General features: G+C 41.8%; 1 protein-coding gene across 2 annotated transcripts in view; it reads left to right on the top strand.

Annotated features, from left to right (window-relative positions):
- The window catches only part of LOC136863237 (fibronectin type III domain-containing protein 5), an 862,231-nt gene that overhangs the window by 714,874 nt on the left and 123,106 nt on the right, over window positions 1-24,251 (top strand). For both annotated transcript variants that reach the window (XM_067139622.2, XM_067139621.2), the window contains exon 6: window positions 6,632-6,972. In XM_067139622.2, coding sequence (XP_066995723.1) covers window positions 6,632-6,972 — 341 coding nt within the window. The remainder of the gene's footprint in view (window positions 1-6,631; window positions 6,973-24,251) is intronic.

The raw sequence follows: 24,251 nt of genomic DNA, 5'->3' as shown, positions 1-24,251 counted from the left end.
AAAGTAATGCATAAATGAAAGATCAAGCCATTTCACAGCAGTCCATTTCACACCTTGTTTATATGTCTAATTTCAGTCTTTGAATAATAACCTTTTAAATAATTCTTCATTCATTTATCCAGAATTGCTTTAGCAACTTCGAAGTTAATATCTCAATACCACTTTCTTTCTAGACGTAATTTATTTATCCATTTCCGTATATACATTTCCATTGATATTTGAATTTAGCGCGATTTGTTCAGGTCAAGTCACTAGGAGCGCCACCGTCGAATTGTCTCCCATTTTAGCAAGGCGAAATCCGTAAGTGTCGTGTATTGTCTCTACTGTATTTGATCACACTTACACCACTGATAAGCTGCATTACATAACATCGACTGTGTCTGTGCCATAATTTCGTAACTAGGGAAATCTCATTCATCAACGATGTGCTAGTGGTTTCCGGATTAGTTCGTAATTCGGGCATTCCCTTTGATTGCTTCATAACTCCATCTAGTTCATTACCAGTCCTTCACAGTTTGAATTAGCAGTGAGACGGATCATATCTTGCACGTTCAGTATGTGCAGTTGTATATTGATATTCATTGAAGACATTAACGTTGTTACAATATGCCTAAAGTAGCTCAGTCAACCAGTTTAAAATTGAAAAGTTACGTATCAGAATTTACTATTAACTGACAGTAAGATATTATTTTGTAATTTGTGTCATTGTACAGTGACATCTACTCAAAGGTTGCTTGTGCAACAGCACGTTTCACCCAGTAAACACCAGGCTAACAAACAACGAGATTCCAAGCAGAGACAGTTGTTTCTGACACAACCAGCAACTTCCAGTATAACGTCCGAGTTCAACACCGATCTCTGCCATGCTCTCATCTCTGCTGACACACCTCTCTTCAAAATGAATAATCAGTGCTTCAGGGAATTCCTCGAGAAATATACTAAGCGATCCATCCCGGATGAGTGAACATTCAGATAAACGCACTGTTCAGCCATATACGATGAAACTGTTCGGAAGATAAGGCAAGAGATTAAAGACGGTCCAATTTGGGTTTCCACTGATGAGACAACAGACAAAGAAGGCAGGCTAATTGGCAACGTAATCATTGGTTTGTTAAGCGAATATTATTGTAAACATATTCTCTTACACTGTGATGTTCTAGAAAAGTGCGATAACAAAACTATAGCAAAATTGTTCAATGAGGCTATGGGTACCCTCTGGCCACAGGCCATTAAGTATAATAAAGGGTTACTTTTTATTAGCAATGCCGCACCTTATATGATAAAAGCCGGAGGAGCATTATGAGTTGTTTATCCTAAGATGACGCATTTAACATGTGTAGCACATGCCTTTAATCGTGTGGCAGAAGTGGTAAGAGACAGTTACCCCAAAGTAGATTTATTGATTTCCTCAGTGAAAAAAGTTTTTTTCAAAGCCCACAGAAGAGTTCATCTTTTGAAAGAAATGTACCCAGAGATTCCATTGCCGCCTAAGCCGATTCTAACTAGGTGGGGTACGTGGCTGCAAGCGGTTGGATATTATGTTGAATATATAGACTGTATTTAGAACGTTCTGCATGCCATGGACTCTGAAGATGCAGCTTCAATTGAAGCCGCGAAAACAGTTGTCTGCTATACAAGTGTGAGAAATGACTTATGTTACATTCAGCATAATTTTTCATGCATCACAAAAACACTGAAAAGGCTCCAAAACTTGCATCTCTCACTTTCTGAAAGTTGTGAAATTGTGAATAAAACTGTGGAACAACTAAATCGTGGTACAGGTAAAGCTGCAGATGTAGCAAACATGAAGATGGCCACTGTACTTTCAAAGAACCCTGGATATGAAGAAATGACAAAAGGTTGCTGCAATGCTGTGTGGAGATTTGAGTGTAAAATTAACATTGGATTTAACCCCAGCAGATATTGTGAAGTTGAATTATGCCCCCATTTCCTCTTCTGATGTTGAACTCAGTTTCAGTCAATATAAATCTGTCCTTAGAGAAAATAGGAGAAGATTCACGTTCCAGCACTTAAAAGAATATTTTGTAATCCATTGTTTTGGTAACAGAGAATAAAAGATTGCGTGTTCTTCAAATATTTTAAAATGAGAAGTGCAACATAATGTTGCATGTAGATCTGCTTTGTTTAGCTTCTTTGAACTTTGATATTAAATATAAATTAATGTTATATGTGTAATTTTAAGTCCATATATAATTCCATATTTCAATAAAATTAACTAAATATATATGTACATATTTCAGTAATTATTAGTACATATAAATCCGTTCCCTGGTTATCACCTTACCATAAGCACGCTCATAATTATTTTTAGCACTAATAACAACATATAAAGGAGCCACTAATATATCCGCTATTTGTTTTATCAGCGGATCTAACTCTCATTTTGATTCTTGAAACACTGCGTGCTTTTATACACCTGGCTGAGTAACGCAGTTGGCTAGGCGCTCAGCTCCCTGAGCCCAGAGTTTTAGGAACCATTCCCGCACAATGAGAGTAAATGCAATGGAACAGAATATAAGGTCTGTTAACGAACATCTTTCCTTGACAAAACTCCTGCACTCCAGAGTTTCTTAACACCGATAATTACTGTTCAAAGGAAGTTAAACACGTAACATATTATTATTATTATTATTATTATTATTATTATTATTATTATTATTATTATTATTATTGAAGCCTCCGTGGCTCAGGCGGCAGCGTGCCGGTCTCTCACCGGTGGGTTCAAATCTTGGTCACTCCATGTGAGATTTGTGCTTGACAAAGCCGAGGCGGGACAGGTTTTTCCCCGGGTACTCCGGTTTTCCTTGTCATCTTTCATTTTAGCAACACTCTGCAATGTCATTTCACTTCATCTGTCAGTCATTGATCATTGCCCAAGAGGAGAGCGACAGGGTTCGGCAGCCAACACAATTCCTATCCTCACCGCTAGATGGGGGCTTCATTCATTCCCATTCCTGACCCGGTCGAATGACTTGAAACAGGCTGTGAATTATTATTATTATTATTATTATTATTATTATTATTATTATTATTATTATTATTATTATTATTATTATTATTATTATTATGCTATTTGCTTTACGTCCCACTAACTACTTTTAAAGTATTCGGAGTCGCCGAGGTGCCGGAATTTAGTCCCGCAGGAGTTCCTTTACGTGCCAGTAAATCTACCGACACGGGGCTGTTGTATTTGAGCACCTTCAAATACCACCGGACTGAGCCAGGATCGAACCTGCCAAGTTGGGGTTAGAAGGCTAGCGCCTTAACCGTCTGAGCCACTCAGCCCGGCATTATTATTATTATTATTATTATTATTATTATTATTATTATTATTATTATTGTTATTATTATTATTTTGTCTTTGAAAAACGTTTATTACATTGATCAGAAATGTTCATGGTGCTGAAATTCCTTACCTTTAAGATCATTCTCAGTTATCAATAGTAATTAGGTTCAAACCCTCCTAAAACACGACTTTTTTTCTGAAGGGTGGTGCAATACCCGTAGATTATATTTTGATATATTGCAATTAATAGGAAAAAAAGAGAATATTTTCAACTCTACTTATTAATCAATAAAGCAAAAGAATACTGAGAGAGCAGTTCACCTTGTTCACAATCAATATAAATGTTCGAAATATGCACATGAAGTCTTGTGGAAGGAAGACAGTTCAAGGTGAATTTTCTGAGTATTTCTGGTTTTTGTGATTCCAACAGTCATTCTAGGGAAAGTGTAAGATATTTCAGAAACATCTATCCCAAGCCCAAGTCCTAAAAGTTACAGTTTCACACATAGCTACGTGCATACAGTAATTACCCAGTAATGATATTCATACAGTAATGCCCCCAACTCTAATACATTAAATTAAACGGAATGTATTTACATTTCTAAAGGGTGCACAGCCGAGGCGGTAGAGGTATGCTTGATTCGCTCAGAAGGACGTGGGCTAGATTTCGCAGTCATGTTGTCCAATCATTTAGAGGAGGCAAATAGCCCTGAAGTTCATTCAGTGTATACTGAAAGTGAATACCAGGTTAATTCCTGGAGCCAAAGGTAGCTGGGTATATTGTAGTCACTCTGTCCCACTCAGTGCCAAGGTTACGAACAGTGAAAGTCTTTACCTTCCACTCCTCCAATAGCTTTCACCCTGTACGAAGATAGCTTTGCTTTCTTTTTGATATACACTGACTGAATAAATGTCATGGGATAGCGGAGCACTGATGCGCAGGTGTGTTGTCTGCCCTCCACACGCCCCCTGTGCCAGTGGCAGTTGTATAGGAGACCTTGTGAGCAGTGGCTGTGCACGTGACAGATGTAACATGGAACGTCGTCGTGAGCTGGCACGTTCGAACGGGGTATGGTGGTCGGTGCGCGACGGATGGGAAGTGCGGTTTCGGAAGTGGTGCTGGAATTCGGCTTCACACGATCAACCGTGTCCCGGGTGTATCGTGAATGGTTGAATGCGGGTGTCACCGTCCACAACAGACGAAAGACCGGCCGTCCAGCCACCCTCGATGACCGTGACCGGCGACATCTGAGACGGATTGTCAATAGTGACAGACGGGCAACCATGTAACAAATCACGGCTCAATTCAACACAGGCCGTGCTAGACACGTCTCCCAGTGGACAATCCGTAGGAACATGGGTTCTATGGGGTATGGGAGCCGGCGCCGCACACGAGTGCCACTGTTAACCCAACGTCAACGTCATCGGGCACAACGACGCGCATTTGTCGCCAGTCACCAGGAATGGAATTGCGTGATATGGTCGGATGAGTCACGATTTCAACTGCACCGTGCCGATGGGAGGCACCGTGTATGGCGCACACCACATGAAGCGATGGATCCCGCCTGCCTCGAAGGTGTGGTCCAGGGCGCTGGTGTCTCTCTTATGGTCTGGGGTGCATTTTCCTGGTATGGAATGGCCCCCCTAGTTGTGTTGGAAGAGACTTTGAATGGTACGCGGTATGTTGAGCTGCTCGGTTACCATCTCCACCCATTTTTGGCCTTCCAGCTCCCAGACGGTTCTGCGGTGTTTCAAGATGATAACGCGTCGCCCATGTCGCCCGGGAATGGTTCCAGGAACATGCAGCGGAGGTCCAACAACTACCATGGCCACCTAGGAGCCCCGATATGAACCCTATCGAGCATATCTGGGATGTCCGGGAACGCAGGCTCCGTGCCATGGATCTTGCACCCACGAACAGACCAGCATTGGCGGCTGCTCTGCAAACGATTTGGTGTCAGCTGCATCCAGAGGACTACTAGGGACTTATCGACTCACTTCCACGGCGTCTCACTGCAGTTCGCAGGGCCGGAGGAGACCCCACACGCTTTTAGGTGACTATCCCATGACATTTGTTAAGTCAGTGTATTTTCCACGTGTGGATTTTGTAACATAGGCCTATATGCTTTTCTTTATGTCGTGTCATATTCCATTTAATCTGAGAGAAAATATTTCAATCACTACACTTTAAATATCTTCCCATCAAATAAGTTTGCAAACAGGAATTTAACGCGTCACTCGATTGCCTGAAGGGATTTCATTTTTTTTTTTTGTCTTTATGTCGCACCGACACAGAGTGGTCTTATGGGGACGATGGGATAGAAAAAGACTAGAAGTGGGAAAGAAGCGGCCGTGGCCTTAATTAAGGTACAGTCCCAGCATTTGCCTAATGTGAAACTGGGAAACCACAGAAAACCATCTTCAGGACTGTCGAGAGTGGGGTTCGAACCCACTATCTCCCGGAAACATTTTTGAATATGGAGAATTTACCGGAATCATTCAAAGGACATCAACTGGAAATGCTTTTACTAACATACAGTAGTAAAGAGAGCTTTCAGATCAAAGGGATGCATACAGTACAAGCAAGTAATCGTGATAAATGAATATTTCCAAACAAACATGCCACAGGAAGAATCTTCCGAATAGTAAGACTGAATATTGTTCAGTCGAATCCACATCAACTGACAAGCAGAAATCTGATGTTTAGGATCCTTGGCTGAAAGGTCAACGCAGTGTCCTTCGCTTCAGAAGGCCCCAGGTTTGGTTCCAGGCCGACTCAGGGATTCTAATCTTAAATGGTTAATTGTTTGGCTCGGGGAATGCTCATCTGCACTGTTTCCAACATCCCTGCAACTGATACTACCACCGCAACACTACCCTTCACCACAGTTGCACGCAGCTTCTTATGCACACCCATACCGTACACCCCCGCCTGACAAGGGTTGCACCAGGCTAGTAATAGCCACCCGAAATTATTATCAGAGATCTGATCTCCATATTGAAAAGTAAAATACTGTGGGGGTAAGAGAGAAAGGATTTAAGAAACAATAATTCTAATGGTTGAACATCCCTCCTTCTGTCATCATTGTTTTAGAGACACCGGACTGCCATCACAATAGCTCAGAAATTGAGTTTTCAAAGTTAAAATAAACTCTCTTGAAATGAGCTTCTCGCAATTATGGACTGTTAAATACAAAACCGACTGCACCTGGATTCTATCCCGCATTCTTCACACAAGAGGCAAACGCCTAGCCAACTGACCTGCGTAGCTAGTCAATCTGCATTTCCTAGTGTACTGAGCACCTCGGTATGATTGTGTTACAGGGCTTCCTACAGTAATGCCACCCCCCAGTTCATGGGCGGCAACCCCAGTTTCTCTGGGGTCAGCATCAGCAGGAGGGGACGCAGTCGGGGAGAACTCGTTGCCGGATGTGAGTGGTTCTGGTCAGCCTTACCTCCAAGTGCGAGGGGTCGAGGTGGGCATCGTCCTCCTAGTACTGGTGGTCTGGATAGGAGCCATTGCTCTTTTCTTCAACCGCTGGGGCAAGATCCGCATGCTACTTCCCTATCAGCCTGATTACAAAGAGCAACTGAAGGTTCCCGGATCTGCTGCGGGTCCTGTGTGCCAAGGCCAGGCGCATAGCAGCAATCAGTCTTGTCCACAGGTATGTTACGAGAGTGGGACACCCATTTTACTCTATTTTTCTAGGAATTAGCAATATGTAATATATTGTTCAATAAAATAGTATTTATCATGCATTCAAGCAGAGACACTGCCTAAATCATTTATTTATTTATTTATTTATTTATTTATTTATTTATTTATTTATTTTATGCCTTTGTATGTGGCGAAGTTAGGGCTCACGGCCCTCTCTTACACTTAACCACTACGTACAGTACATAATCACATACTTAGGAAAATAACATTAGCAGAACCTAGGAGCTACTTAAATTTATGGAGTAATATTATAATAGATTATAATTGTTATTTTTAATGATTAATATTATCTAGCCTATCTACATCTACATCACCTAACAATAGTTCTAAGTCATAATTGCACTCATACACACTAACATTCATACAAGCTGGTCACGTATTTAAGAGGAAATCTCGACAAGACCGTTTAAATGAGACTGTTGAAGTGCTATTACGTATACTGACAGGGAGTGTGTTCCATAGCCTTGCCCCAGACACTTGGAAAGAGTGGCTGTATACAGATGAATGATTAACAGGTATCATAAGGGTAGAAGTCGATCTGGTATTATGTTCATGGAAAGATGAAAGGAAGTTAAAATGTGAGGATAGGTATTCAGGTGTAGATTCGTTCAGAAGTCGGAAAATTAGTGTCGCAGTATGTAAATTCCTTAGTTGATCAATTTTCAGCCAGGATAGCTTCTCATAATAAGGGGAAATATGTGTCCTAAAGTTCAAAGAAAATATAAATCGTATGCAAGAGTTCATTGCCCTTTGAAGTTTCATAGTTTGTTCTGCAGTTGCATCAGTTAATACGACATCACAGTAATAAATTATTGGAAAAATGAGGGTTTGAATAAGTTTTATTTTCATGCTGTGTGGAAGAATGGATTGTTTCATTTTTAGGGGGTGAAGAGATGCATATACTTTTCTGCAGACACTTGTTATATGGTCATTCCAGTTTAATGAGTCATTCATGACAACGCCTAGGTTTTTTACAGACTTTTGAAAAGGTATAGCTTCACCACAAAGCATGAGGTTAGGCTGCTGTATGATGTTTAGCGTATTTAAAAGTCTAGTTTGTCCTATTATGATTGCTTGGGTTTTCTTCGGGTTAAATAATAGGCAGTTATCTTTAGCATACGAGCTAATTGAATTTAAAGTCGAGTTCATATGGTGGATTGCTTTGTCAATGTCAGGGACCTTAAAGTGTGAGTATATCTGAAGATCGTCGGCATAAAGATGATAGTTGCAGTCGTTCAGATGAGAAGAAATGTCATTAATATAGATTAAGAATAAAAGAGGTCCAAGAATAGACCCTTGGGGAACGCCAGATAGCTTAGTCCTCCATTCTGTAGTCTTCATGTTTGATACAACTTTCTGTCGTCTATTTTTGAGGTATGAGCCCAAGAGCTGAATAGCAGAATGAGCCAAGTGAAGTTTTTGTAACTTAGCTAACAGTATGTCTATATTTACAGTGTCAAACGCACTGCTAAAGTCTAGAAGGATAAGTATAGTCAGTTTTCGTTCGTCCATAGCCCGTCTAATGTCATCCGTGATTTTGATTAGTGTAGTTGCAGTACTGTGTCCTTTCTTAAAACCAGACTGTAAGGGATCAAGTACAGAATATTTTTCCAAGTATTTAACAATTTGTTTATGCATTATCTTCTCCAGAACCTTAGAAAGTGCTGTGAGGATGCAGACAGGTCGGTAGTCAGATGCATTGCTTGCAGGAGAGATTTTTGGGACAGGCACAATGAGTGCATCTTTCCATTTAATTGGGATTTTGCCGGAAGTAAGACAGGTATTAAGTAAATGCGTAAAAATGGGCAGTATTATGTCGATTATGTAAGTCACAAATGAAATGGGAATTTCATCAGCTCCTGTTGCGTGAGATTTTATTGAATTAACTTCCCTTCTTACTTCATGTTCTGTAACGATATCAAATTCGAATGCAGGACGGACTGGGGATTGTTGCCTTAATATATTGTCAATGGTGTTTTGTACTGTCGTTGTGTCAGGAGTTAGACGTTCCGTGGAGAAATATGTATTTAGCTCATCAAGGGACACCTCGGGATCAGTATGCTTCACAAGTGGTTTGCCAATACCCAGTGACCGAAGTTGTCGCCATGTGGAACCAGTGTTAATGCTTTTGTTTAAATGCTGGAAATAATTAAATTTCTTGTTACGAATTACAAGCTTAATTCGGTTTCGAAGAACACGGTACTGCTCATGTACGTCAGCTAGTTGAGTCTGCTTATAGCGTCGGTGTAGTGCGTCTCGTTCTTTCATCATAGTCTTAACATCAGCAGTCAGCCAAGGGCAGGGTGGACGTGTTACTCTCACAGAACGCTTTGGTGCATGTTTGTTGTACAATTCATGTAAATGTGAATTAAATATTTCCACTTTCTCGTCAATGTCACTCTTCATCATTATGTCATTCCAGGGGCAGAGTTGTGCATCTTGTCTCAGTTGTATTAAATTCATCCTTTTAAAGTCTCTAAACGTTACATATTTCGTTCGGTACTTCGGCACGCGAAGAGAGTATGCTAAGTATATGAGGTCATGTTTAGATATGTCAGGAACAGATACTTGACCGTGGTGAAGGATTTTTTGAGGGTTATTTGTTATTACTAGGTCTATGAATGTATCAGCGGAAATAGTGGAAGTATGGACATGGTGGGTGGGTTTAAGGGGTAATATAGTCATGTCACACGATTTAAAAATATTTTGTAGTCGTGAGGCGTCGTTGTTCAGAGTTAATAAATTGATGTTAAAGTCCCCAAAAAGTATCACGTGATCGTATGATGGTAGCAGTCTCAGTAAGCTGTCTTCTAAGTCATGGAAGTCTCGCACTGCGTCAGGAGGCCTATATACTACTCCTACAAGTACTTTTACAGAATTGACAAGCACCTCTACGAACATATATTCAGGAGCCGTTTTTACAGCAGGAGTAGACGTGTGAACAACTTTACTCTTGAGCATTGATTTACAATATAGGGCGACCCCACCACCCCGTCTGTTCGTCCGATCATGCCTGTGAATATCATAGCCCGATATGTCAACCATGCTTGCGGGAATCGAACTACGGAGCCAACTCTCGCTTATAGCAGCGATATGAATTGGACTGTCTTCAAATATCATCTTCAGTTCGTCGAGGTGAGCAACGATGGATTGGCTGTTGACATACGCACACAACAGGGCGCGATTAAATGACATCAGTTCCTTCTCTAAAATGGTATGGGTAGAATAGGAAGTAGAAAGTGTTGAGGAACGGTCAGTGGCAGGTCGTGTCCTTCCAGACGTATGTTCCGGTGAAAGGGCTGTGGAGGGAGAGTGTTGGGGGACTGTCCTACAGAGGAACGCTGGGGGGTGAGGGAGGGAGCAAGGAGGGGGACTTTTAATAGCCCTTCTCAACTCAAGCATGCTAACGGAATGTGAAACATGCGGCTTACCTTAATTTCCTCGTACATACAGTGGCCAGCTGATTCACACAAACACACACACACACATTCACAATTATGCACTAAATTAAAAATAAATAAACTACACAGGATGCACATTGTTCATATGTCGCTTTCACCATATTGCCTGATTAGTGATTGTAATTCCGCGAGTGAGTTCACTTGGAATTTCTTGCCGGATACGTGAATGATTACCCTTCCGTCTTGGCTGTATGTGTTACGCAGTCCAAAAGTGTCTCGTGCCTTATTCAAGATGTCCTTTCTCAGCCTAGTGAGGGATTCAGTTATAAGTAGTTTGGAGCCTTTCAGCTGTCGCTTAGCGCGCCAAACTTGATCCCGCTGGTGGTAGCGGAGGAATTTTATTATGATAGGTCGATTACCCTCGGTCACTACGTCCGCAGTCGATCTACGTTGGCGTTCCAGTCGATGACAGCGATCGATGGAGTCCATGGACAGTTCAATTTTCAGGTTATCACGGAGAGTTTCAATGACCTTTCCATAGATGTCCTCATTAGGCGTTTCACTCACTCCATGCAGAAGGAGACAATTACGCCTACTGTACTGTTCCGCTTCGTCACTCCGAGCCTCCTGAATTTCCAGTCGTTTCTCGATATCTTCGACATTGTCTTTCAGAACAGAGAGTTCAGCACAGATGGAATTTCTAAAAGTTCGGAAGTCCGCTTGAAGCACAGTCAGAACATCGCTGGGGTTGGTAGCACTGCCAGTGGGAGCAGACATGGCTTCCTCCAGGCGGGCTTGGAATTGAGCCATTTGCTTTTCGAAGCCTGTAATTCTTTCCTTCACTTCTTTGAGGGTCATAGTTGCACACACGATGAGATGGTATCCTAAACTTTCGAATTACACTCACTCGCGATTACGACTTGCTAGCTGTCTTGCGATTTAGGCAGGTGAGTTGCGGAGCTTACTTACACGCGTCTAGCTCTCAGCGCCATTTTCTTTCGAATTATCAGTAATTATCAGTAATTATTTAACATTTTTTCGGCATTAGTTTTTCGTATGTTTTACCTTTGAGGGTAGAAATACGTAGTAGATTTTAACTTTCTCAACAAATAATTGATACTATCTCGTATGCTAGGCATGCAAGGAGTGTACAGACTGGGAAAGGGTAGAACTGACGCTGATTCAGAAAGTGATGGAACCAACTAGAGTGGGAAGAATATTCTGGACGTCGTGCTGATAAAACCAAGTGAACTCCGTAGAGAAACCGAAGTAATAGATGGTATTAGTGATCACGACGCTATTTTTGTCATAGTTAAAAATAAATGTGATAGAAAGGAAGGTCTTAAAAGTAGAACTATTAGGCAGTTCCATATGGCTGAAAAAAGAGGTATGAGAGAATTTTTAAAAAGTAGCAATGATCGGTGGAAAACAGTAAAAGAAAATGTAAACAGAGTCTGGATGGGTTTAAAGCAGTTGTTCAGGAATGTGGAAACAGGTTTGCACCTTTAAAGGTGGTAAGGGATGGTAAAGACCCACTATATTACAACAGAGAACTAAAGAGACTAATAAAGGGGTTGCAGATTGGAAAGAATAGAGTTAGATATGGCTATGGAAGTAAGGAGAAATTGAAGGAACTTACTAGGAATTTGAATTTAGCAAAGAAGTAAGTTAAGGATAACATGATGGCAAACATAAATGGCCGTCATACAAATTTTAATGAAATATCGAAGGGTATGTATAGGTACTTCAAGGCAAAAACAGGTTCCAAGAAGGACATTCCAGGAATAATTAATGAACAAGGGGAGTGTGTATGTGAGAATCTCCAAAAGGCAGAAGTATTCAGTCAGCAGTATGTAATGATTGCTGGTTACAAGGATAATATCCAGATAGAGGAGGCGACTAATAGTAAAGAAGTATTCAAATTTACCTATGATAACAACAACATTTACAATAAGATTCAAAAGTTGAAAACTAGAAAAGTGGCTGGAATAGATAAGATTTCTGGGGATATACTAAAGACAATGGGTTGGGATATAGTACTACATCTGAAGTACGTATTTGCTTATTGTTTGCATGAAGGAGCTATACCAAATGAATGGAGTAGCTATAGTAGCCGCTGTGTATAAAAGAAAGGCTGACAGACATAAAAGGGGCTTCCTTGCCGAGGCGGTAAAGACGTGCTCGGTTCGGCCGGAAGGACGTGGATTCGAATCCCCGTCAGGAAGTCGTAACATTTAAGAAACAAGATTTCCACTTCCGGAGGTGCATATGGCCCTGAGTTTCACTCAGCCTACACCAAAAATGGGGGCAAAGGCGGCCGGGCGTACAGCTAACCACTCTACCCCATCACGTGCCGCGGTTAACAATGGTGGAAGCCTTTACCTTCCACTCCTCCAAGGGCCTTCATGGCCTGTACGGAGGTGACTTCGCTTTGCTTTGCTTGATAGACACAAAGCTGAAAATTACAGGCCATTCGGTTTGACACACATTGCATGGGAAAGCATTCTTTCTGATTATATTAGACATGTTTGCGAAATTAATAACTGGTTCGATTGAAGGCAGTTTGAGTTTAGGAAAGGTTATTCCACTGAAGATCGACTTGTAGGATTCCAGCAAGATATAACAGATATCTTGGTTTCAGGAGGTCAAAAGGATTGTATCGCGATTGACCTGTCTAAGGCATTTGATAGGGTAGACCCCGTCCTTTTGCGTTACCATCAAGGCATCAAGGCTCCCGTTACCTTCGAACCCCTCAGTGATCACTCGGCAGGAAACTTCGTGCTCGGTATCCCTCCGGGAACAGAACTTGCACTCATCTGGACGAGGTCATCGGGACACATCGTCGACCTGCAGAACATACTGTATTTTGTGGAGACCCTCGTCGACCTTTTTTCTGTCCATCACCCATCTTCTTTTAGCCGACCTTTGTCTCCTTCCGGTCATCCTCCATCTTTCTCTGGCCGTCTTCCGTCTTCTCCTGCTGGTCTTCCGACTTCTTCTGGCCGTCCTCAATTTTATTGTGGTCGTCTTCAGTCGTCCTTCGGCTGTCTTCCAGCATCTGCTTGTCGTCTTCCACCTACTTCTGGCCGTCTTCCATCCTTTTCTGGTCTTCTTCCATTTTCTTCTGACCATCTTCTGTCTTCTTCTGGTGGTCTTGGACTTCATCTGGCCGTTCTCCATCTTATTCTGGTCGTCTTCAGTCATCTTTTGGCCGTCTTCCGTTACCATATGGCCATCTCTCCTCTCTTCCTGGTCATCTTCTGTCTTCTTCTCGTCGTCCTCCATCTCCTTCTGGTCGTCTTTTGTCTTCTTCTAGTCATCCTCCGTCTTCTCCTAGCTGTCTTTTATGTCATTTATCGTTCTCTTGTGGCTTTCTGCTACCCTCTCCTGGGTTTCTTCCATTTCTTAGAGCCTTCTTGCATCTTGTTTTCCATCCTCTGCTGTTTTTCTTTCTTTCCTTCTTTTTACAGTTTGCTAAACGTCGCACCGATACAGAGAGGTCTTATAGCGTCGATGGGATAGGAAAGAAAAGCTAGGAGTGGAAAGAAAGCGGCCGTGGTCTTAATGAAGGTATATTTGCTTGGTGTGAAAATGGGAAACCACGAAAAACCAACTCCAGGGCTGTCGACGGTGGGGTTCGTACCCACTATCTGCCGGATGCAAGCTCACAGCTGCGCGCCCCAAACCGCACGGCCAATTCTCCCGGTTGGCTTTCGTTCATCACCTTTATCATATCCAAGAGCGCACTTAACTGATCCTCCATTTTCGTGTGGTATTTGGTCTCAACTGGCATTGAACAATTACTACTACTAGGTAAGAAAAAAATTTCATTCCTCCCCTGAAGGGGGAGTTGGGCCTCTTAGACGGTGACGCCGTCTCTCAGGCCAGGAGATTTGTTATGGTGAACCCGATGCCCGGAGAAGGTGAGGGGTTGGCCGTGGCATGTACTAGGAACTGTCCCGACATTCGCCTTAGTGCAGGAGAATGCGCAACCACAGAAAACCATTCTCAGGCAGCCGGTGGTTGAGGCGAGCCATGAGGTCCAGTCCTGTCCCGTCTCCCGAATGCAGAGGCGTAGAGCCACGGTAGAGCCGTGGCCACCCCTCCTCTGCTCGTTTGGCCGGTCAGAGTGCAGAGCTGTTGGACCACGGACCAGCCGTGGTCACTTATTGGCCGAGACCCAATCTGCATCTACCGACTCACCAATTAACACAAGATGAAAACGTAAAGATTTATGTGTGTGTATTCACTATACAACATTGTTCTGGAATGCTCCCTACGTTGGTCGAAGCCCGTAATATCTGGTCCGCTGAATCCCGCTGATTACAATGATGTACCACACATCTTCTGACATCATTTCTGTTACGAATAAAAGAGCCTCTGTTTTATTACTCTAATTTATTTCAGGATGAACCACACACACACACAGCCATGAATGACCACACTTACTAACTGCTCTTTATTTACAAGTCTCTCTTCTTTTTACCAAGCAGGTGGCCCGGGCTGTTGGTATTAATTGGTGACGGTTATAATCATTCACTTCCACTTCTCAAAGTCCAGTCATCCCATACAGCAGCTGTATGTAGACCGCTGGATTTGAACACAGTGCTACTGGCTACAGACACACGATGACTATTCCTTGGTTCGACTCCAGATATCCAGAGACGGACCTGTAATTCACACAGTCACATGCAGTGAACAACTAATCAGCAACAGCTCAAGAGTATTCAACACCGGGCGAGTTAGCCGTGCGTTTAAGGGCGCGCGGCTGTGAGCTTGCTCCCGGGAGATAGTGGGTTCGAATCCCACTGTCGGCAGCCGTGAAGATGGTTTTCCGTGGTTTCCCATTTTCACGCCAGGCAAATGCTGGGCCTGTACCTTAACTAGGGCCACGGCCACTTCCTTCCAACTCCTAGGCCTTTCCTATCTCATCGTCGCCATAAGACCTATCTGTGTCGGTGCGACGTAAAGCCACTAGGAAAAAAGAGTATTCAACAGCAGGACGATACTCACAACAGCGAATGTCAAATTACCCTCACACTCACAATAACTGTTTCAGCCGCTGACTCATGGTTGTTCTGAATCAACAGAAGTACATAGCACGCACACACACAACCTTCCGTCCCGTACAACGTCTGCAGTCCAGCTACTCGCTTGACACTCCAACAAAACAACCACGACTTCTCGTTCAGACTTCAGTGGGACAATAGCGACAGCCAACGCCTCTGTCGCCCTCAGTCCAGCCACCGAACCCCAACACACTGAGTCCCACAGTGACTAACACTGACTCCATCACGGAGTTCAACACTCACTCCGCCTCGAAGTCCAACGCTGATTAACTGTCGCGGCTAGCCTCCCTTTTTATAGCTCGGGTGGTGTGTACCAGAATATTCGCGACGTGGCTTGGGACGGAATATTCTGGTTGCATCTCCCAGAAACTCACAGGTTAATCAGCCGACGAGAACAAAACACGGAAAGGCCGGCCCAACCCCAACGGCCGGCTGGGAGGTCCCCGGTCGTCTGACTCACTAGCCCTTTCCTGTGTATTACACAGACTCAACAACACACCACCTTTCACAGAAAATTGGTATGTAGAACTACACTGAATACGGAGTCCGGTAATTGCTAATAGTTACAACCATACATTCAGTGACAGCCTCCAACACAAAATGAATTATGTGTAGGCCTATACATGAATAGATTTTAATTTAAGACCGTTATGCATTTCAGCGTTTATCCTGCAAGCTTTAACAAAAAGCAGAGAACAAAAATCACCACACAGCCGACAATCAGAACAAAGAGACGTATGTCACGCTAACATACTTTAATATACACACAGGCTTGTCCCAAAATTGAGAAAATTACAGTATACGACAGCTTGCACAGCGAAGAACAAACACTTTTATTTATTTATTTATTTATTTATTTATTTATTTATTTATTTATTTATTTATTTATTTATTTATTTATTTATTTATTTATTTATTTATTTATTTATTTATTTATTTACCACAAATCATGCAGACTTTATGGGTGGTCTAGTGAGAAAGGGCAAGTCCCATGTATATTAGCTGCTTTACAGATCCACTAACGTAATATTTACAATAATTACATTATTCACATAGTTACACACGTACAGTAATCCATTCACTCGACAACATTTACACTCACTTTCACTCCCGTTCATGTACACACAGAGATTTACCACATCGTTTCTACATGTACTGTAAACTGCGTTAGAGGCAAGGTTTCTATTTTTGGCGGCAACTCACTCCAGAGTCGTGAGGGGCGGCCGTAGTAACCGGACTGGTAGGGGGTGGTATGCGCAAATGAAGGGATACCATTAACGCCTCTGCGGACAGTGCGAAAGGATAAGGAATGGTGGCGGAATGGGTCAAGGTTATTGCAGTATGCGAGGGACTTTCGAAGGAAGATCAAGTTGGTTCTTTTGACAATGTTTTTTTATTGAGGAGAGGTGAACCGAATGAAGATGGGAGCGGTAAGTTATTAGCCTCTCCGCACAACGTTGTATTCTCTGAAATGTATTTAGATTTGCGACTGTGGTGGGACTCCGGGCAGGAAAACCATAAGTTAATATGTATCTTACCATACTGAGACAGGCTGTTCATAGGGCCCCTGAATGGAAGCCTTTTAGGTTCCTGCTAAGAAATCCCATCATTTTTAACGCTTTTCGCCTTGCCTCCAGTGGCTGCAGATTCCATTCTAAATCCCTAGAAACAATTATTCCCAAAAGTTAAATTTTGCACACTGCGGTTATTACGGTATTATTTAATTCATACCCCTTTCTCAAGGCAGTTTCGTGATCTACTTATTCTAATATATTTACATTTATTTACGTTTATGTTTAGCCCATTCACGGAACACCACACAGACAAATTTTGTAAGTCTGAGTGCAGTTTTCGACAATCTTCCACATTCTTTATACACTGACTGACAGAGCAAATGCAACACCAAGAAGGAGTGGTCAGAACTTTATGCCAATTGCAGGGTAGACTGACGTCACTGAGGTATGCTCATGATGTGAAATGCGCCGCTGTGCTGCGCACGTAGCGAACGATAAATGGGACACGGCATTGGCGAATGGCCCACTTCGTACCGTGATTTCTCAGCCGACAGTCATTGTAGAACGTGTTGTCGTGTGCCACAGGACACGTGTATAGCTAAGAATGCCAGGCCGCCGTCAACGGAGGCATTTCCAGCAGACAGACGACTTTACGAGAGGTATGGTGATCGGGCTGAGAAGGGCAGGTTGGTCGCTTCGTCAAATCGCAGAAGATACCCATAGGGATGTGTCCACGGTGCAGCGCCTGTGGCGAAGATGGTTGGCGAAGGGACATGTGGCACGTGCGAGGGGTCCAGGCGCAGCCCGAGTGACGTCAGCACGCGAGGATCGGCGCATCCGCCGCCAAGCGGTGGCAGCCCCGCACGCCACGTCAACCGCCATTCTTCAGCATGTGCAAGACACCCTGGCTGTTCCAATATCGACCAGAACAATTTCCCGTCGATTGGTTGAAGGAGGCCTGCACTCCCGGCGTCCGCTCAGAAGACTACCATTGACTCCACAGCATAGACGTGCACGCCTGGCATGGTGCCGGGCTAGAGCGACTTGGATGAGGGAATGGCGGAACGTCGTGTTCTCCGATGAGTCACGCTTCTGTTCTGTCAGTGATAGTCACCGCAGACGAGTGTGGCGTCGGCGTGGAGAAAGGTCAAATCCGGCAGTAACTGTGGAGCGCCCTACCGCTAGACAACGCGGCATCATGGTTTGGGGCGCTATTGCGTATGATTCCACGTCACCTCTAGTGCGTATTCAAGGCACGTTAAATGCCCACCGCTACGTGCAGCATGTGCTGCGGCCGGTGGCACTCCCGTACCTTCAGGGGCTTCCCAATGCTCTGTTTCAGCAGGATAATGCCCGCCCACACACTGCTCGCATCTCCCAACAGGCTCTACGAGGTGTACAGATGCTTCCGTGGCCAGCGTACTCTCCGGATCTCTCACTAATCGAACACGTGTGTTATCTCATTGGACGCCGTTTGCAAACTCTGCCCCAGCCTCGTACGGACGACCAACTGTGGCAAATGGTTGACAGAGAATGGAGAACCATCCCTCAGGACACCATCCGCACTCTTATTGACTCTGTACCTCGACGTGTTTCTGCGTGCATCGCCGCTCGCGGTGGTCCTACATCCTACTGAGTCGATGCCGTGCGCATTGTGTAACCTGCATATCGGTTTGAAATAAACATCAATTATTCGTCCGTGCCGTCTCTGTTTTTTCCCCAACTTTCATCCCTTTCGAACCACTCCTTCTTGGTGTTGCATTTGCTCTGTCAGTCAGTGTACGTGTACTAGCAAGATACCTGTGCTTCGCTACGGTTTTAAACTGAAAGTGTTCAACGGTTTACATTTTAGAGAGTCCACTGTCAGATGAGTCTGTAAAACACACTCTCAGCTCGTACGTCAAACGGTTTCGGGGATATCTATATTTATTTTCTGATCTAACACTCATTTGGAACCTATACGGAAGAATTGGAATTATTTAAAGCCTATCTTATTTAACATCTAGGGTGTAAAAGCAACCAACCTGTGAAATTTTGATTTTGTACTTCAAACAGTAATGGAGGAATGAATACTTTTTAAGGGGTGAATGTTTTAAATATGTATTAACATCTAGGATATAAAAAAGACCTTCATTAAAAAAATAAGTTGGTGTCTGAAACGGTTTCGCAAGAATGGCCATTGTGTTTTTGAGAGTCAACCACCATCTAAACCTCTTAGGGGAGAAATATATTGAAGTATACACTATTTTACACCTAGGACATATAAGAAGACCTTATCATAAAATTACAACTTTGTACGTCAAACAGTTTTTGAAGGATTAATAATTTCGTTTACGGAGCTATAATCACATTTAACACTTAACCCATTAATGCCCAGAAAATATATTTTTTTAAGTTTTCTTGTACTTTTTTCAACATTACATCCATAACCAATCCTTGAGGCAAGGCAGTAGGGGGTAACATATTACACCAAATATATTTATTATTTACTAGGAACAAAAATATTTTATTTCAACTTAAATTAACACTAAAACAGAATACTAATCTTATAGATGGAATTTAAATGATTCAGAACCCTCTGGGGCAAGAAATACTCGTGGGGAAAGTTCCTAATTCCCTACCGTATCATATGATGTGTTAGCATGATCTGAAACGAATTTTGAAGTCTACTGTTGTTTTGCAATACAACAAAAACTTATTAGTAACAATAAGCACAGAAAATACTGCATTGTTTGTTTCCGTGATTCTCTCGATCACCATTTAGTAATCACTTCTTCATATGCAACACTCGAACCAAGAGTCTTTTCTCGATTTGTATTCCCTAACGCACCCGTATATGGTTCAAATTTCAACAGGTAGCATTCTGAGGTCGCAAGACACCGAAATTTGAATCCGTAACATACCGGCTTCCCTCTAGTGGATATATTGCTTGGCATAGTGATGGCCGTAATAAGGCTCCATGGCCTTGTCTAGTGAAAACTTATCCCCTAGAGGAGCAGAAAATTCTTGAAATTCTCGTTGAGATTTTCCACGAGTGGCCTTATCTGGTAAATACGATCTGTGGTTTCACAATTTGAGTTGTCATTCAAATGAACAAAATGTGAATTAATTCAAATCTGTTACTTGTCATTGAGGAAGAAACGAGAGCATTGTGAGAATCTGCACGGGTTTCCCAAAACATTTGTCTGCGCGTAACAAGAACATAACCAGATAAAAGCAGAATACCAAAGTAGCTGAGGATATCATCAGGGGAACACTCAATACTATGAACTTTTTGCATAGCATAAATAACAGTTCGCTTACAAATTTTATTGAGGAAATCGTGGCTGAAAAACAGACGGAATATATCAACTGTAGCGTACTTACTGACATGCCACTCCTAAGCGCTTGATGGTTCTGGCACATCTCTCTTTGTAAACTTTACTGACTTTTTAAGCTCCTTGTTTACCCAATTTCTTATTTTTCTTGCTTTCTTCTGTGGATTCCTGGATTTATTCCATTTAGAAGATACATCGATGAATACTGTAGTTGTAGGAGGCTTTTGTAGTGGTATTTGATTCTCATCAACTGCAGTAAATACTCTCTGTGAATTTTCAGAAATGCATACATCGAATCTCTCTTCTAAGCCACACGGAGTTTTCTTTAAATCTCTAACCTCGATTTCCTGTCTAAGTATACACTTCCCTCAGTCCCAAGCTGTAGCACACTCATCATCATCACTAGGCCCATAGTCTTTATCACTGTCATTGCCATCAACAGCTCCCGTAAGCACTAATTATATTTCATCTGCTTCTGAAAAGAGGTCATAATCGCCATCATCATTTAATAAGGTGTCTAGAATGTTCAGAATGGCGTCCCCATCATTTATTGTATTGTATCTGAAATTGACAAATGTTCATCTTGTGAATGCCCAGCCTATATTTCATACGTAAAAAGATATTTGTGTTTGAATGCCATCTCGATCAGTGAAAATAGTAACTAAAATACGAGTTCAAATCCTCACACTATTCCCGTAACAAATATACCGAAATATCATTCATTTTTCATAGCACAACTCCACAATAATTATAAAAACTCTCCGGTGCGTCATTCCTGTCAGCCTGCTGCGCTACCCACACTTTCTTGCCAACTATAATCGTAACTGGAGGAAAATAATAATGCCATTAGGTAGGAAACATTATTGGCGTTCCTGGCGCGCTAAATGACGGCTGTAACAATTCCAAAACACTTCCGGTGACGGAGATATAACGTAATTTCGAAAGCATGTTTTGTGTATGATATATCATACGGTGGGCATTAGTGGGACGGAATACAAAAAGACTTCCTATTTTACACCTAGGATTTAAAATATATGTCGCTGTTTGGAATTCGTCTTCGTACGTTAAACCGTTTCGGAGGAAGGAATGAATATATTTGTTTCCGGATCTTAACCCCAATTTATTTCTCTGAGCGGTTAAATTTGTTTCAAACCTTCCGTTATTTAACACCTAGGATATCATTTGAAATTTTAACTTCATAATTCAAACGGTTTCATATAAATGCATATTTTTGTCACCATTCCTCAACCCCAGCCAAAACCCCCTTAGGGGTGTTTTAAGTCCACTCCTTAATTGTATCCTCATAAAAATAATGCAACTCCTCTTACACCACCCTTAAGTTGATTCCACAAAATATGTCTGTCTTTATTTCAAAAGGAGGTCCCAAACACCAATTTTCTCGTCCGTAACATCCTCCGTTTTCGAGGTAAAGATATCCTCAAACAAAAGATTCAACTCATTTTTTAATTGGATTTTTTGAGAACAAAATAAGTGTTTTTCTATTTTTAAAGGAGATTCCAAAAACAAATTTTGATATCCGTAACATCTTCAGTTTTGAGATATAAGTATCATCATAAAAAGAATTCAACCCCTTTATCAGTCCTTTTTACAACCCCCACCCCTTAGGTGTCTTTTCCGAAGCAAAAAAATACGTGTTACTTTATTTTAAAAGAGACTAAAATACCAGTTTTCACATCTGTAATATGTTAAGTTTCTGGGATATACTGTAGATGTGCTTATTTTAAAAATTCACCCATTTAACACTTCGCTTGAGTGGATTTTCAAAAACCAAATTCTGGGTTTTCCTTAATTTTACAGGAGATTCAAAATACCAATGTTCACGCCTGTAACATTTTCAGTATTTGTTAGATAAATATCCGCATAAAAAGAATTCAACGCTTTCTTCACTTCATTTCACCCACCCCACCCTCTTAATTGGATTTTCTGAAAACAAAGAAATACGTGTTTATTTTTAAAGGAGATTCTTGTCTGTAACATCTTCAGTTTTTGAGATATAAGTATCCTCATTAAAAGAGTTCAATCCATTTTTTCGGTCCTATTTACAACCCCCCTGAAGTGAATTTTCCGAATACAAAAAATACGCGTTCCTTTATTTTTAAAGGAGATTCCAAATACCAGTTTTCACGCCTGTAATGTCTTCAGTTTTGGAAATACCAGTATCCTATTTAAAAAAATCAATCCCATTTTTCAGTTATCCGCCATCTTAAGTGTTTTCTTTCGAAAACAAAAAGATACGTGTTACTTTATTTTTTAAAGAGATTAAAAATACCAATTTTCACGTCTGTAATATGGTAAGTTCTCGAGATATATTGTAGATATTCTCATTTTAAAAATCCACCCCCTTTAACACTTTCCTTCATGTGTATTTTTAGAAAAAAATTGTGCGTGTTCCTTTACTTTTACAGGAGATTCCAAATACCAGTTTACACGTCTGTAACTTGTTACGTTTTTTGAGATATATTATAGATATATTCATTTTAAAAATTCACTCCCTTTGTAACTCCTGTTCAACCCTATTAAATAGATTTTCCAAAAAGAAAAGAATACGTAATTTTTGAGATAGAAGTATCCTCATAAAAGGTATTCAACCCTTTTTCACCTTCTTTCACCCCTCTTAAGAGGATTTTCCGAAAACAAAGAATACGTGTTTCCTTATTTTTAAAAGAGATTCCAAATACCTATTTTCACGTCTTTAAACTGTTAATTTTTTGAGATATAGATACACTCATTTTAAAAATTCATCCCCCTTTTCAACCCCTTAGCGACAGAATATCCAAAACTTATCCGTTAATAAGCACCTACATTGTAATATAAATGTATCCTCAAAATTTAATTTCGTTATGTCCAGTAGTTTTGGCTCGGCGATGATGAATCTGTCAGTCAGTCCGTCAGTCAGTCAGGACATGTTATTTTATATATATAGATATATGACAGTATAATCTGTATATTGTGCCATGTGTGCGGTTACACAACCGGGCAGAATCAAGCACAAATACGAGGTGCAGGAGGGGACCGATAACAGAACCTTGAACTACTTTTGATGTCACCTTGATAGAATGTAACCGGGCATTTCGGTATACTACACACTGAGTTCGACTCTCCAGGCAGGACCTCACCCACACCAATAATCTGCCTCATATACCGAGATGCTGTAGCTTTAACAGAGTTCGTTCATGCGACACTTGGTCAAAGGCCAGGCAAGTGACAGGCAGTCCACCTGAATCACATGTGGTTGATCCATCACTTACCATCTTTCAACCTAGAAACAACATCCAGTACATAGACACCTGCCATGTACCTGGTATTTATAAACTCAAAAGCAGTGAAGGCCCCAAATTCAGTCAAATTCAAAAACAAGGTACACAGAACACTCAAAATTAAAACAAAATCTACATTTCTAAACCATTTGCTAGACAAAGCACATGTTTACGCAGACATTAACACAGACATGGAAATTCTCCGCATGCGCACTAAGGGACACGGCCTTAACACTCCAGAACAATATGAAATACACACACACATTAGGAGGGGCGGTTTGTTAGTGATTACCGCTTCCGTATATTTCCAGTGCAGCGCTGCGGTTGCGATGTTAACACTGCAGAATGGCTTCCTTCATACGTGAACACGCTATATGCAATACATAGTGCGGCCATCGTGTAGGGAGTGTTCAAAGGTTCAAGACAATAGACAAATCCGCCGACTGTGTGATACAGTCCATGATCCGTTTCTTGAATGTTCAAAACATTAAACCAGCTGGCATGCACCGCCAAGTGTGTGAGCTGTATGACGAAAGTACAATGACGGATGGAAGGGTGAGGAAATGGTTCGAATGTTCAGTGAAGGTCGTCAAAGGGTGCACGAAATCCCGCGGAGTGACCGATCGTCCGTCGTCGCAGATGATTGG

This window comes from Anabrus simplex, chromosome 2 (assembly GCF_040414725.1).
Source record: "Anabrus simplex isolate iqAnaSimp1 chromosome 2, ASM4041472v1, whole genome shotgun sequence".
Taxonomy (NCBI): domain Eukaryota; kingdom Metazoa; phylum Arthropoda; class Insecta; order Orthoptera; family Tettigoniidae; genus Anabrus; species Anabrus simplex.
The sequence above is the reverse complement of the archived record's forward strand: the minus strand, read 5'-3'. Positions and strand labels throughout refer to the sequence as shown.